Below are 16,531 nucleotides of genomic sequence, written 5' to 3' on the forward strand. Positions count from 1 at the left end.
ATGAACGATCAAATTCATTTAAGCGAATTGGATTTTCGGCTCCCTCTGCGCTGTTTTTATTTTATACATTCCGCGTATGTGATGCGCCGTGATACGCGCGTGCCGCTTCTTCTTCTCTTCCAAAAATGATATAGATATGACGGCATGAAAGGTTAGCCGGCTCGGTTATAACTTGGAACGCACTCGAGATGGCACAGCGAGACAAGAAACAAAGCGGAAAAACTTCCCCGCGTCGGAGCAATATCCGACTTGAGTAAAAATAATAAATCCTTACCTTATAAGCGGCCTTCACATAATCTCTCCACGCCGGATTAGAAAATCGACTCTCCGCATACGAACGAAATCAATCCGCTTGTTATACTCCTGAAACAAAAGCAGGGGACAAAAATTAATATTCGCGCGACGCGCAAAGTAATTAAGTATTGCGCTCTGGATGAATAAAATTTTTATTAAGACCATCACGCGCGCACACCTCAAATCAAATCTACAATGCGTCGGAAGTAATTTATTTACGCGTTTTAATTAATTTATCACCGTTTTGAATTTGTTTTTTTTTTGTGTTGGATTGCACCGCGCGCGTTTGGTGAAAGTTTTTGTGTGATAAAAGTGTCGAATGGGGAGTAATTACTTCCAATGAGAGTTTTTCTCATCTGGGACTAGAGTATGCCGACGGCAAAGTGCTTGATGAATGAATTTTAAAAGCCGAAACTTTTTAATTCTCCCACACACACACACAAACTCCAAGATTTTTTTAGTTTAATGCATTTGCTTTTTTAAGTGAATATTACTTCCAAACCATTTATTATTTTTATGATAAGAGCAGAAATAATTAAAATTTTGCTCGCTAGATGTGACCTTATTTTTTGGGTGGAAAAAAAGTTAGAGGTGACGCCATAACGCATCCTGACGGCACGCGAAGGGCTGTCATCCAGCTAAGTGGGGATTTTCGTGATATCCCACTAACCTGGCTACCTTTATCCAACACGGGCTGTCACTTTGTGTCTTGTGTGATTCGCGCCGATATTTGTATTGGAACAAATGAAAAGCCTCGGGCCGCTGGCGAAAGTATGCACGCGTCAGCAGAAATTAATTAATTAATACGCGTGCAAACTAGCTAAAACCTTGAATTGAGCGGCAAACTAGAAACTAAAAACGCGATTGTGCGTAGGCTGTTGCTGATGCGGCTGAAAGTGAGCATACGGAGAAGAGAAGAGGAAGAGGCTAAAGGCAGATATTTCACCACAAAGATGAGATATATTAGTTGCTTAGTTGCGAACTGCGTCAGGCTCGACGCACGCCGGAGGTAGCTAGTATTAATATGCCGAAAATGCTTAATTAGAGTCTTCATTATCGTCGAATAATTAGCGCGCGGCGCGCGTTTATTAAAGTTTAAACAATTTCGCAAAGGCATAACAAAGTAAGTCATATAGAAAAGCGCTCTAGGTATATAGACTCCTACTAACACCCACTAAGGGATGGCGGCGAAGAAAAGCAAGCCGCCGCCCGCCGGTCCGCGTTATTACTTTAATTAAATTCGCTTACAGAAAGAAAGCGCTCGGCGCTGCTTTCCTGCCCGGCGCCTCCGCCGGATGCTGACTTCGTGCGTTCGTTTTTTTTTTTGCACCCGGTTTTTTTCTTCTTACTCTGCGAGAGGAAGCCTAATTAAAAACGCTTAAACATCATAAGAAAATAATAATCGCAGGGCACGACGATGACGCTAAAAAATGTATATCTTAAGCCGGCGTTAATTAAGAATGGATATTGCTCGCGCGCGCGGGGTGGAGGCGCATGACGTGGTGCCGTTCACGCCACTCACGCGAATCTCGCGCTAAATATTCATCCCCTTTGCTCTGGCGCATATTCGCCAATATTAAATTTTCCTCGCCGGCGACGCGGGCAATGTAATAATTGCATATTTGAATAACAACGTGACAACAAAGCGATAACTCCGTATCTATACGCCGACCGAGATGAGCAAAAGGATGAGGCGAAGAAGAAGGCAGGAAGGTAAGGAATCGCGTGTCAGGAGTAACTCTATATACACGAGATGTGCAGTGTGTGTGTGTTGTACTGATGCTGGTGGCAACTTTTATAATTAAACCGGCGACGCGCGCGCGGCGCAGCCTTATTGAAATTAAAATAATTTGCGCGCCGTCGTGGAAGCGCTACAAATATGAGCAGGACGTGACGTTCATATTAAGAAAGTTTCTGCGCGGCTCATTGCAAAGTGACTTTTCACTCAAACGATACAACGAAAGAAATTCACTGAAGAAAAAAGTTTAATAAGATTTAATTGAAAGATAGGCGTCATACACATAACATAATAGGGTGTTATTCTATTGGAATCGGTTGCAAATGGGACACAGATGGAAATTGGATTAGTTTTGGTATAGTTTCGTGTTTGTTCAAGTTGCTGCGAGCTTTCAACGTGCGATGGGCGACAGTTTTGAATTTAGTTACACACGCACACACGCATTGTGAATGGATGAGTTAGGAAATGTATTAATATAGTGTGTTGTCCTTGTACTTGGCGAGGGATGTAAATTAGAAAATTTCCACTGAGAATTCCGCACGCATCGAATATATACCAGCAATTCGTGGGCGCAGCGCGTTGCTACAGTTTGTTAATGCGAAATATTGGGCCTGCGAGCTGCAAGGACGCGGTGCGGCGCGATGGCAACCGGAGGAAAGAGAGAAAGCGGAGGTAGGCCTTGGCCTCGTCGAGCAGAGGCGGGCGGCGGCGGCGGCAGCGGCGGCGAGTCGTCGCGCAGACACCTTGCACTCGCTCCTGCAGCCCGGCGGCGGCGGCGGCGTCGCGGCGCGACCCCCACCCTGCCCGCCATGCCGTGGCCAGCTCGCCCCCGCGCGTCCTTCGACTGCCCTCCTATACATACACACCACGCACACACAGGGTCGATGCCGGGTTGCCAGGAAATATCGCTACGCCACCACCCACCGCTCATTATTACGCCTAATGCCCATGTACCTGATGTACCTGGAGAAGGCAGTCACTTGATTCTCTTCATACTTCATAACATCGCTCGCCCCGCCGCCACCGCCGACAACTTCCATGGAAACTTTAGTCTTTGCACACACATGCTCGCTCGCGCGCACATCAAAGATAAAGCCAAATAATTGCAAAACCTTAACGTAACATTCAGCTTGTTCTGATGTTACAGGTAGTAACGAACACGACGCTCCGGCTTCGGCAAAGCAAAACAACTAGTTGGATGTATATATTCAACTTGCACGGGAATTTGCCGGAGTATTTATAAGGTATCTTCATTACAGACGAACTGTAAACTTGTGGGTTGAAACCCGAAAAGAGAACACCGCCACTCCTCTGCTGCTCTTAACTAAGTAACAAAACGTACCTGAGCCGCGCTAGTTTTACTAAAGACTATACAATGTAACATGAGCGCAAAGCTGTAATTCGACGGGAATCGTATATCTAGTCTAGCTAGGAGCAACAAGCGAGCAGCACGCCTCAAATAAACAAATTCCCGAGCTAATTAGGGTGCGCGCGTGTGCGCTGCCCGAAAACTATTTCCATATTTTCGCGCGCTGCCTACCTACCAGGCAACCCTCGGAATGTTTACCATAAATCATCCGAGCAACAAATATTTGAGTTATCGGCGCGAACATTCTGCGAACGAACGAAGAAAGAAGCGAGCTATTCGTAGAACTCGTGTTTACTCTATAAGCATAGATAACTATAGTTGGTTTATTTTCCTATGAGGGGCGAGGAAATGAAGAAACTAATAATGAAATCGTAAAAATGCCTGAAAATGATTTTTGGGGGTGGTAAATAATAAAAAGCGATAATTAGGTATCAGTCTCAGGCATTTCGCTTTCAAAAAAAAGTCTGCGAAGGTAGAAAATCGACGGCGCGTATTTTTTACCCTAACCTGGGACACTCTTTAATTTGTTCCAGCGCGCGAGACTTTTCAGTGTGGCGCGCGCGCGCGTGTATCGCTTTGTTTCTGAAGGGTTTCCCTCTTTTATGCGCGCCTCACCTACACACAAGTATACCAACACCCCCGTCATGCTTTCACACGGACATAATCGAAACAGATTCAACACGGCGCTGAATTTTTCTTTTTCTGTCCTTCTTTGAGCGCGCCAAACATAATTTCCCTTTCCTTTTCACATTCGTCGACGACTGAATTCTGAATCGGCGCGGTGTGTGCACTTTCTCTTTCTTTTGCTTGTGTTTGTATGGTGGATGTTTTGCTTTCATGCGCTTTCGCTTTCGCACGCAATTTCTATAAACATCATATTTTTAGACGTACCGCGCGCGTCGCTGGCTATTATGTGCGTGCACACATAAGCGAAGCGCACAGGACGCGAGAATAAATGCCCTCAACCTTGCTGGCTGGCTGGCGGGATCAGGACGAGCGCGCAAAGAAAAATATTCGAGACGTTACATTCAGACATTAAAAATGAACGCGGGCGCGTGCACAAAAACGAAGACGGTATTCACGAAGAGAATAAAAGAAAAGCAAACGCAGCGTATTACAAGTACATAAAATACATAAAGAAATTAAGTTTTTATGTGCGTCTATTTTTCTGCTGGCGCGCGCGCGCGCGGAAGCTTAGTAAGTTTTTTTTCTTTTTTTGGAAACAAAAATAAGCACAGAAGGATGTAGATAGATGGACAGGTGGGTGCGCTCGTCAGGAGTGGTGGGGTAATGAAAATATCACTTTCCCTTTTAGTGCTCTTTAAATATGCACGAAGCTAGTGAGAATTCGGCGCCCGGCGGCTATTTTTGCACGCGACCGGCGCCTCCACCAAACTATAGATACACGCGTTTATGACAGCACATTGTTTTTCCAGGCCAGAAGCGCACACACCGCAACAAATGTATATATATAGCAGTGGCATATGTGCGCCGTCGTCCGAAGTTTTCACTTTCGCTTGGCATGCAAGCGCGCGATGGCATCGCACACGCATAACATAAAACGGCATTGTTAGAGGACGTTGATTAAACCTACTTATTGATCGTGCACCAGCAGCAGCGCAGGCACACAGGCACACAGGACGGGCGGGCACAGGCTCACAATGCTCTTTGTTCGGAGTCGCATGGCATGGCATGACGTCGACGCAGGGTGGCTGCCAAATCAGGTGCATTTTCAGTTTTCACCATTTCCCTCCATTCGTCGACGGTGGCGGTGGCGCCCGCCCGTCCGCCCGCCCGCCTGCCATCGTACATCACGCCATGCGACGCATTCAAATACGCATTTCGAGCGCCTGCTTTTGGTGTGCGAGGGGTGGCTGTCTGGGGCGGCGTGGCGGAATTGATTTTCTGCAACGCAACGCACAACCCTTTTTGTACGTAACATGAGCGAGGCGTGCGTATTTTACGTTCGTAGGCGAAACATATTCGAATGCATATATAAAATATCTAAAAACGAGTCTGACACCGTAAACACGAAATAGAAATTCCGCGCATTTAATCAAAGTCGCTAAATCTCATTTCCACCCTTTTTAATGCCCGCGCACTAATCTTTAACCTGATAAAAGCGGATTAGCGCAATGCTAATACATTGCAAATCCGTGCGCGCCGCTCACAAATTCTATTTCATGTCGTTTTTCACCTTAACAAATTTCGCAACACTTGTTACTTCTTTGCTTTATTACTTTATTCTCCCGGCGTGCCCGGGCCGCCGCCAAAGTCGAAAATTCCAAAAATCGTATTCGGTACAACCTCGCCAGTCTGCTCGCGCGATAAATTTGGCAAATATACAAAAAATATGCAGTGAAAAAAAAATCAATGATTCCTCATTCGATGATGTGGGCTTTTGTTTTAATCCCCGTGCTCTTCACGCACCGCGAGCGAACGAGCGCTGATAAACCCACGGCGGAAAAAAAATCCCAGCCTATTCGATAATGTATTGCCGGTGGACAGATGAAATTTACATGGTGAATGGTTAGCCCTGGTTAGCCCTCGACGAGTCGGCCCGCCGTAATTTGGATTTTGCGGTCCGGCGAGGGCAACAATAGAAATCAACCCTTTTCGATGCGCGCATACACCCACACAAAACTCATACAAGTGTGCATAACAAGCTCATGAGCATTCGGCGGCAGCGGCGGTGTTTGAATTGAAAACGAATGCATACACGCACGCTTTATCAATTTAGTTCCATTTAGTGATGCTCGCCGCTCCCTCACGCATATTCTATGCAAGTCCGATAGATATCGAGCAGCGCGGCTAAAATTATACGCGTAGCTTTTCCACCGCCGCCGATGGGGCGGTTACGGTTGCGAGGGCCGTTTGAATAAATGATTCTATTTATTTATTTAAAGTGATGTGCCCGGCCTAACGCAAAGCGCTAGCTAGTGTCGGATGTGGTGCTATGTATCTGTATGTGTGTGTGTGTTGTGTCGCACCGCCACCGGCGAACCGTTACATTAGTCGAATCTTTATTCCCTCTGCCTTGGTTTGAGTTCCGAAGACTGGGATGGCCTTTCAGATATCCTCTTTAGTGTTTTAGACGTGGCAAAATGTCTCCGGCTCGCATTGCTTGCCTCTTATTGCTCTAAATGACGACGCACACATGCCGAAAACTATGAGAGCACTAGAAGTGCGAGAGGATGAGAATAAGCAAACGATACTCACAGGCGTACACTACTCTTCCGTATTTCACATCCTGATTCTCGTATATATCTAAAGCTGCAGAAAGCGTTTCGACGCTCTTCGACACCGAGAAGAAACAAGAGGGAATGGAAAACGACGCCGACGATTTGAATTACTCAGCGAATAACAACTTGGATTACACTTGACGTTTGCAGAAAACGGGAATCACGGCGTCTCTTCTTCTCGTTCAGTGCACATAAGTCGATTGCTGCGTGGATGTATGTAGGTACACACAACACACCACCTTGCCCCTGCTGGTTGATACGTTCGGAAGGTACGCTAATGCTTCGCGGATGAGGAAAAGCACGCAGCGCACCCCTGCTCCTCCTCTGCGCCTGCTTCCATCCGGGTGTAAGCAGTCAAAGAGTCAACACTAGGATCGACGACGACGTCGAAGAGACTATACGCTCCTGCGAAGATGAATGGCGGGCGGGATGGGAAGAGGAGACAACTATAAATAGGGGAAACTTTGCTAAATGCGAAACAGAAATGCGAAGCGACGCGCAATATGGGAAAAACGTCGCAATTTTCGGCATCCTATTTGCACTCATCTACTCCTCTCCTTTTGGGGGTAGAAGAGCAAAAAGCGAGGATGTCATTATGAAATCATATCACGAATTGCAAATACGGTGCGTAAATTATTTAAATATAAATATTTTTAAAAGATATATGTTTATGTGTAAATGTTCCAAGGTCGTGTGTTTTTCTTCCGCTGCTCTTGAACAATGCGCAAAGCACCATCAAATAATGGAGGTTAAAGAATAGCCCGGGCGTTTAGCGCGCCCCTTCCCATCGTCTTTCGAGGTCCTCAGTATTTGTGTGTGAGTGTGTGTGTCGCATGCGTGTGGCCCGTTTAAAAATGAATGCAGTGACCTAATAAGCAAACCAGAAGAGGGTCGGGTTGCCATGGTCGTGTCCGCGTCGTGTTGCTTCCACTATTGACGCGTAACTAGGTCGTTTTCACTTCGTTTTTTTCTTCTATTCGACCACGCGTAATTTATGCCCAGCATCGCCTCGCCTATTATATATTCGTTTATTCATTTAGCGCGCCGATGGAAAAACTAGTTTGGGAAATTGTAACAAAACTAATAATACGCCGCAATCAGCGAGGTATACATTTCATCCGCTTCCGCGCACTATAAAGTTTCATGGTCGCGCTAGTTGAACAACTGTTCCCGAACACAAATAATAAATTTATAACGAGCGAATGGAAAAGGAAGCCGCCCCTCGATACAAAGTGAATTATGTCCGTCGGAGTAATAAATCCCGAGCGGCATTAACATTCGAATAGAATATGTGTACAACTCTTAACTCTGTTTGGTAACTATCGCACTATCAAGCGCGTAAACATTCGGCATCGGCGCTTCCTGTCCGCGTACGTAGAGGATAATAAAGATAAATCCCGGTTGATATATGTGTGCAAGGTGTAATTATGTCGCGGCGCGGAAGATACTCGTGCGTAGGTACTGAACGCAGTGTACAGTTTTACGCCGGTGATTAGGACTATTTATTGATCGCCAAAACTGAACGGAAGCACACGTACGTGTGGGGCAGGAGCAGGAGCACACGCACACGCCGCCGACGGCCGCGGCGCGTCCTGCGCTCGCTACGGAAAGGGCGCACAATGCTCTTTGTTCGTTGGAGCAAGTGCATTTGCGCGCACCGTGTAATATAATAATGAGCGAAAGGAGACGACGGGTCGCACAAACGCACAAAGTGCGCTCTCCTCGTTCTTTACCTTCAGATGCTCGAATTCGTACCCTATAGCTGTTCAACTTCAATGTGTGTTTATCGTTTGTCGTTTCCTTTGTGTTAATTCACTCTGCGCCGAACAATGCCGCTCAATTTAAAATATATTAAAAAATTTATTAAATTATTTCCCGAGTACGAGTAAATCAAACATAATTAATTTATTTTTAAAATGTTTATTGGAGATTGTAATTTTTTACGTTTTGAAAACGCTGCACCCTTTTCCCTTATGCTGGCCTCACGGCGCCTCCACCACGCCGTGCGTTCGATTGCATGCCGCCCGCAACGCCGCTGCCACCGCCGCATCGCCGCTGCACGCGCTCTCTTCGTCCAACCGCCGCCGGTTGTTCTTGTCGAACGCACGTGCGGGGCTGGCGCACAATGGAAAGTGAAACCCTCTCGTCCTACTTCTGCCCTGCAACCCTGCTCTATTTCCTGCGCGCGGTGCTTGCACTCACACGTGCAGGCGCCGCCGAGAGAGAGCTGCACACGACGCGATATCGACTTTCGCATAAAGTACGCACGCATAAAACGCACACAAGCGTTTCGCGCTCGCGCTCGCCTCGCTTCGGCCCTTAAAACGTCGCGATTATTGCACTATTAAAAACACCCCGAGATGTGCGCCGAGCGCCATGCCGTAACAAACTCTCCCCGAGCAAGCCGTCGAGGCTTTTACTATTCGGATTCATATCGATTAAGCAATAAACAAATATCGCCTTTGTTTTTACTACTTTCGAGGAGTTGGCAGTGAAGTTTACAGGCTCCAGAGGTCTAATTATGATTCGTTCATGTTCATGTGCTGCGTTTTACAGCTTTCAATTTAAAATTTCGAAAAATTGCATTTTTTTCATGCAAATATTCAATAAAAACACTGATAAATCAAAAGATTGATGTAATATATTATGTAAGGTTGTACACAAAGGAAGCGCTCACCTGTTTGATGTCCTTTGAGTAGTTGCCGTGCCAATCGTCCAGCGTCCAGCCCAGTTCCTTTGCGAAACTGCTCAGTTACCAAATTATGCAAGCGTTGCCAACCACGCCGGGTTGTCGGTCGTGTCTTGTTGCATCTCTTATCACCAAAAATGAAGAAATCTTCGATCACCGTGCGCGTTTTTGGTTAAAATTGCTAAATAAACTTAGGATTGTTCAGGTGGTTCAGGTACTCGTCGGGTTTGTTGTACTGTAAGGTTCTGATAATCTCACACTTTGCCAGCATATCACAAATATCACATAAAACTTCAAACTTCTCTCCTTGGCGGCTTGTTTTTATTTACTTGTTTAGGTGGTGCCGCGTGTCGTGTTCACAATCGATTCGTAGTTTTTTTTGCTTCTTCTTGTTCTTCGTGTGTGTGTGTTTTGGTTGTTGCTTTTACTGAACTATGCCGTCGCGATGCATTCTCGTCATCGGGAATAATCAATGACAGGCGCCTCGAAACGCAAATTTGTGTTTGTTTCGCCGGTGGAAATTGAATTTTGGTATTCTCGGCTCGGCTCGACGGCACGGTTCAGTCGTTTTACGCTGCACGGTGGATTGCAACTACCGGCAACACAAGGTAACTGAGCGAGGGGTTGATTTTCTTGCGCGCACACCAGAGGGCTGGCTTTCCGGTGGTGCCGGCGCATTCGCGCCGCGAAGGATAGGGAAGCGAAAGGCGAAAAGGACGCGCGCGGCGCGCACTGCACGGCGCAGCTTTCGGGACCGATAGAGGATGTTATCAACCGAGCACTGAAAGCTCGACAAACTGGTTTGCGCAAGTGGGACTCGAAGTGCACACGCATTCTGGATGCTATTCAAAGCACCCTATAGTTTTATTCAGGTCAGAAAAACCTGTATGAAACAATGCGCACATCATCTTGCTAATAAAGCCTCCTAAGCTGTTGCTTTTTTTTACCCAGGGCCAAAAATGACGGAATAATAAATTTATTTAACCGGAAATATAATTTTAACATCAATAAAGAATAATTTTTGAGGTTTATTTAAATATTTTACAAAAATATTAAATAAACTAATACAAAATTAAAATTTTTACTGTTCTGAATTGTTTTTGTAGCTGGAATATATCTTAGTGTATTGTATTTATTTTTTTGTATGAAAATAACACAAAAAAATGTTTACACTTTAAATAAGAATTTTAAACAATTTGTAGTACCCCTAGCACCACCTATCGGCATACTGTAAAAGCTTTTCAAAAATGCAACAGAATTATGACACTGACAGTGCAAGAAGCCATTGGTAGTGGCTCAGGAATGACAAACCCAAATCAGAACTTGTCACGAGCGGAAAACACCGACGATTCTGATATACAACCGTTATTTAGTGCGCTTCGTCTGCATAGTGATAACAATAACAATTTTCTCCACAACTGTACAACAATGAACGTGATTTACATTGGAAAAATGCGTGTATACTGTACAACAATGCCGTGTGATTAGTGCCGCACAGTTTCCAAGTTGAACTTTGTCAAACATCGACCTAACTGTTTTGTTTGCGACAGTGCGCTGTCATTTAATTATTGTATTAATTGGATTTACGCATAAACAAATTGAGTCATCAAGTGTAGTTATCCACCATGGAAGCCTTGCCTCGTCTGCCTATGGTCAGCTTTGAGCTGCTGTCTACGTCGGAAAAAGTGTCATTTGCTCAGAAATTGAAACTGGTAAGCTTTGTTTATGGTTAGAACTATTTGTATTGTCTTATATTGCATAAGAATGTGCATACTGATAAGTGTGATTGTTTTATTATAGTATATTGCAAGTTTCTATCAAGAGGACCCAGAGAGTTATAATAATGAAATTAGAACACTTGAGGGACTTAGAGCTCAGGCTGTGTGGCCATCAATTGACATCAACAGTTGCCAGATTATGAAGAAGTACTATTGCCAGCTGCATTTTTTGAAATCCAGATTCCCCATGGAGGAGAATCAAATTTCATCAGTGTTTTTTGCTTGGTAAGTGGTGGACATTCCATTAATTCAATTTGATCAATGTTACATGAGTTTCTTTATTGATTTCTTTCATCAATAACTCTCAAACATTCATAATTTTCATAATTAGGAACTTGGCATAAATAAACAATCAAAAAAATTAAAGAAAACTTAACTTTACATGTTTTTATCTTTATTTTTCTTACAGGAAAGATGATTACACGAAAATGTCTTGTAATATGCCCGATGTAAACTTTGAGCTGATGTGTATGCTGATCAATATTGGTTGTATACACTCCAAACTGGGCGCAGAAGATACAAGAACAACGCCTGAAGGAATGAAGATGTCCTGCACGCATTTCCAATGCGCCGCGTGGGCTTTTCAGACAGTCCGCGAAACTTACGGTCAACTAATTGGTTTGATAATGATTTCTTCCGAGCAGATTCGTGCAATGCAATTAATGTGTTTGGCTCAAGCACAAGAGTGCATCTTAGAAAAATCTCTCTTGGACAATCGCAAACCGACAATTATCGCTAAAATTGCGGTTCAACTTTGCGAGTATTACAAACACGCTGGTGTCTCTTTCCAAAGCGGTGATGATTGTCTGGTTCTTGAACACTTTCCCAATCATAAATACCTTGCGCAATATTTACAATTCAAAATTGATTATCACCGATGTATAGCTTTGTTATATCAAGGTCAACAAGCCGAAGAGCAGCAGAAGATGGGTGAGCGTGTTGCGTTTTATCAGGCTGCTGTTGATATGTTGGATGAGGCTGTAAAGCACGCCTCGAAAATGTGTTCTTCATCACAGGTTTTATTCAAGGACACAATCGCTTTTACGTTGGATGTGGTGAAGGGCAAACACAAGGCGGCTGTCAACGAAAACGAGTTTATCTATCACGAAGATGTTCCTCACCTTGCATCTTTACAAGAAATAAAAGGTGCCTCACTCGTGAAAGGTATTCCTTTCAATGTGCATGATCCTGAAGTAGCAGGAAGTGATATTTTTGGCCGTCTGGTACCAATGGAGGCTCACGAAGCTTCTTCGTTGTACAGCGAGAAAAAGGCTCAGTTGTTGCGTAATGTTGGCGAAAGAGTGGAACAGAAAGACATGGAACTCTGTGACTTTTTAAATTCAATGCAGCTCGAGGTTCTTGGATTCGTCAAGTCTGCTAAGGGTTTACCACAGGAATTAGTCGATCGGGCAGCTTCTATGGTCGCACGGCCGAATGCGACCAAGGAATTAGTTGAGGCAATGGGTAAGCTTTCAAATTCGTACCAGGAGGTGGAAGCAATGTTGCAAGAAATTCAGGAGATGCTGAAAGTCGAAGAGGAATCCGAAAAGGAGTATCAACAAATTATGGGTAAGCGACCTCCGAGTATCATCGCCACGGATTTAGCTCGGGAAAGTGCGAAATATCAAGAAGCGCATGGTAAAGCATCGGAATCCAACATGAATCTTCATAAAGCAATGACGACGCATGCGGCAAATATTAAATTGTTAGCGCAGCCGTTGAATCAGTTGGTGCAAATCGTCCCAACTTTGAATCTCCCCGATCCGAATGTGGACGAGACCATTTTAGAGTCAATTGAAGGCTTGATGTCTAAAGTGGACGAAATGAAGAACCAGCGAATGATGCTGTGGAATCAATTTAGAGAAGCTATTCACAGTGATGACATTACTGGAGCGATTGTTACAAAACAAGCTGATCAGTCTTTGGATGAGGTTTTCCAACAGGCTTTAGACAAACATAGTAAAGTAACTGCTGTGATTGATCAAAACCTATTGGCTCAAGAAAATATCTGTAAAGCATTGGTTGAAATGTATGCAAAGTTTACGCCAACGCGTAAATATCTTCAGGATTTGTTTCACAAACGGAACACTACTTTATCTGCACTTATAAGTTCCCACGACACTTACGATGATTTAATTTTGAAAGCTAATAAAGGTATTGAGTTCTATTCAAAGCTAGAAAGTAATGTTTCAAAGTTATTGGGAAGAATTAAGAGCGCCTGTAATGTGCAGCAGGAAGAACGTGATCAGATGTTGATTAAGAACGGACATTCCAAGCAACATTCACAGCCCGAACCTGTTCCGCAAGCACCTGCACCGGAAATGAATAATGCAACTAGTGTGGTAGCACAGTCAAACACAAACAATATTAACATGCAACATAATGCTTTGAACAATGTGAATATTCAGCAACCATCAAAACCGAAACTTAAAGATTACCTAGACACAAGGAAAGACTTTAAAGAGCAAAGGGTAAAAAATGATGTTTTGGGACCACAAATGCAATACCCTTCATCACCGATGTACGGAACTACTGGGAATGTAGCAGGAGCAGGTCAAGCGTTAGAACAGCCTTGGCAAAAGCGAACTACAATCAAAACTTGCCGAATTCACCATATGCCGCGAATTCTACGCCACCACCGACGCAGCAAACACCACAGGCGACGCCGACACCCACACCACCACCCCCTGCTGCAGGGGCGAATTCTTATGGGACATACTATCCCTATGCTCCCCCTACTGCGTCCGCAGTACCGGACAACGCGAGTTACCCGCCGCCAAATCAAAGTTATGCGAGCAATCAGCAGTATAACAGCACGAGTTATCAATATCCTAGCAATGTAGGAGTGGGGGTGGCGCCAGCCGCGACGACACCTTCGTTAGCGGGTGGTGTTAATTACATGTATCAAACACCCGCAACTGGCACCGATTACGGATACAATGCGCCCGGATACAACTACAACAATCAGTACACTAATGGAGTCTATGATTATACCGCGACTGTTGGCGCTAGTCCGAGCGTCGCTGCTTATCAATATCCAACACCTACTGCTACTCCAGTGACAACGGCGAATGTTGCATCCAGTACAGAGACATCACAGTTGCCTGCAATACAGCCTGCACCTAAAAAGGAGAGCAGTATTGACCTCTTGGCAGGTTTGGACTTTTCGATAAATCAAGCGCCTCTCATCCCGCAAGTCCCACAACAACAAAAACAGAAGGAGCCTCCGAAAGCGGACGTGATTGAAACACAAACACCCCCGAAGAAAATCGAATCGGTAGGGTCTAATGCAATCCCCGCTCCGGTCAAAAAGAAAAACAAAATTCTTTTGAAAGGCGACCCACTTAAAAACCCTATGACCGTGGAGCAGTTTCTGGCGGAGGTGGAAAAGTTTGAAAAATATGTCGGTGACTTATCAATAAAAACACTAAGCGGTCCGAGTAATTTGGAGCTGCGTTGGAAGGAGATTCAGGAAAGCCAGGAAAACATGGAGGCGACGAAAAAGAGCATTTCGGTGGCTCGTTGCTATCCGCTTAAGAATCGCAGTCCCGACATTCTGCCCTACGATCACAGCCGCGTGGCGCTTGTGAACACAAAAGATGATTACATCAATGCGTCGCACGTGAGCGTGGGCCCGTACTGCATGGATTTTGTGCTCACGCAATTACCGCTCGCACACACGGTGCAAGAGTTTTGGAACATGGTGTGGGAGCAGCAGATCGAGACCGTTGTTTGCCTGCTAGCCGATAACGAGGTGAGTTTACCAGCACACATGTTGATGGTATTAGTATTAATCAAACTCGACGCTGTTTTTTCGCGGATTACGCAAACATGCGCTTAACCAAGTTGCGTTTTTGGTGTGTTCTTTAGATAAACGAGGGATGTTATTGGCCCGCGGAGCCCGGCAAGGACCTGAACGTCACGCGGCGCGTGATCCTCGCGCATAGCTCCGCCAACGAACACTTCACCGAGCATAAGCTGACGATCTCCGACGAGAAGGAGAGCCGATTAATAAACATATTTCAGTATACGGCGTGGCCGGGAAGGTAATTGAATTTTCTTTGTTCAAACATGCAGTGTGTGTGTGTTGTCGGAGCGTCGTAAATATCGAACCGAATTGGGAAAACGTGTTATCATGTTCATAAACGCTTTGGAATTTCAGCTTGTTTCCAACGAATGCGACACCATTCATCGACTTCCTGCAGCTGGTGGTGAAGAACTATGAAAAACAAAAATGTATTGGCAATCCGGTGTTGGTGCATTGTTTGGCCGGCGTTGGCAGGACGGGAATTTGTGCGGCGCTGCTCGCCGGGCTAATGGAGTTTGCTGCTGTCGCGTGCCCACTTCCTGACATTCCTGCAATTGCGGCCAAAATTTCCTGCGCTCGGAAAAATGTCCTGCGAGATCGCGAGCATTTGAAATTCGTTTACACGACATTGTTGCAGCATTTACAAACCGTGCGAAAGGGTACGTAGAAGTTTTATCATGTAGAAAATTTAATTAAATTTTTTAACACGTAATTAACATCTTAACTCTTTTGTTCGTTCTTGGTTAATTACTAAATAATTTGTTTTTCTTTTGCAGGATTCATAAAGTGTGATAATGATAAGGCTGATGAGATGGTAAAGAAGACGGTTGTGGTGGATCCTTTTAGCGAGTTAGACCCGCTGTGGGCTACGCGGAAGTCGTAAATTTTTATACTAGACACGATGTATTATATACTCCTATAAAAAAGTGCTTTATATTCTTTAGTTCTGAGTGTGTATAGTGGAGTTTTTCATTTTCTTAATGATGAGATACGTAATTGTATCGATTGCAGACACGGAAATTAAACCTGGCAGAAATTATATATTTATATATTTAATAATGAAATTAAAATGAGTTATTGTATTATGAATCGTAATTATCTATGCAAATAAAGCAACTGAAACCAATGTGATAAGATTCGTGAAGAAGCTGAGTTTTTTACCTTCCCGATCCCGATCTTCTATGCCTTTCAGAAGGGCCCCAAAATGGTCGTCAAATTTCGAAAAGTTGCCGTGAAAAACACCCTATATTTCTGAAACCGATATAGCAATATGTATTATCTTACCGGCATATAATAGATAAAGAGGCCCTTTATAAGATGGCTACCTTGCTGACCCTCTAGGTCCTCCGGAAGTGCCCTAAAATGGCCGTAAAAAATTGGCTATTTTTAAAATTTCCAAAAGTTGACGTGAAAAACACCCTATATTTCCGGAACCAATGAAGCAATTTAGATTACCTCTGCGGCATATAATAGATAAAGAGGCCCTTTATAAGATGGCTACCTTTCCGATCTTGTAAGTCCTTCGGAAGTGCCCTAAAATGGCCGTCAAAAATTGGCTATTTCTAACATTTCTAAAAGTGGCCGTGAAAAACACCCTATATTTCCGGTACCAA

At 44.5% G+C, this 16,531-nt stretch overlaps 2 protein-coding genes across 2 annotated transcripts in view; one reads left to right on the forward strand and one right to left on the reverse strand.

The window, feature by feature from the left end:
* chinmo (Chronologically inappropriate morphogenesis) overlaps positions 1-9,943 on the reverse strand; it is a 43,192-nt gene extending 33,249 nt beyond the window's left edge. Inside the window, exons 1-2 of the mRNA XM_065307376.1 lie at positions 9,321-9,943; positions 275-363 (exon numbers count right to left, since the gene is read on the reverse strand). The gene's annotated coding sequence lies outside the window, so the exon portion shown is untranslated. The remainder of the gene's footprint in view (positions 1-274; positions 364-9,320) is intronic.
* Positions 9,944-10,619: 676 nt separating this feature from the next.
* On the forward strand, positions 10,620-16,044 carry mop (tyrosine-protein phosphatase non-receptor type protein myopic). The gene is given in 7 exon segments (XM_065307563.1): positions 10,620-11,044; positions 11,133-11,335; positions 11,520-13,689; positions 13,692-14,864; positions 14,981-15,156; positions 15,273-15,577; positions 15,695-16,044. Coding segments are annotated over 7 exon segments (4,221 nt in total). The 5' UTR covers positions 10,620-10,957; the 3' UTR covers positions 15,802-16,044.
* The last annotated feature ends 487 nt before the right edge of the window (positions 16,045-16,531 follow it).

The sequence above is a fragment of the Atheta coriaria genome, unplaced genomic scaffold (assembly GCF_025399875.1).
Source record: "Atheta coriaria isolate IRGN ID8LTWV9N9 unplaced genomic scaffold, Caltech_Dcor_3.1 hic_scaffold_7_pilon, whole genome shotgun sequence".
NCBI lineage: Eukaryota > Metazoa > Arthropoda > Insecta > Coleoptera > Staphylinidae > Dalotia > Dalotia coriaria.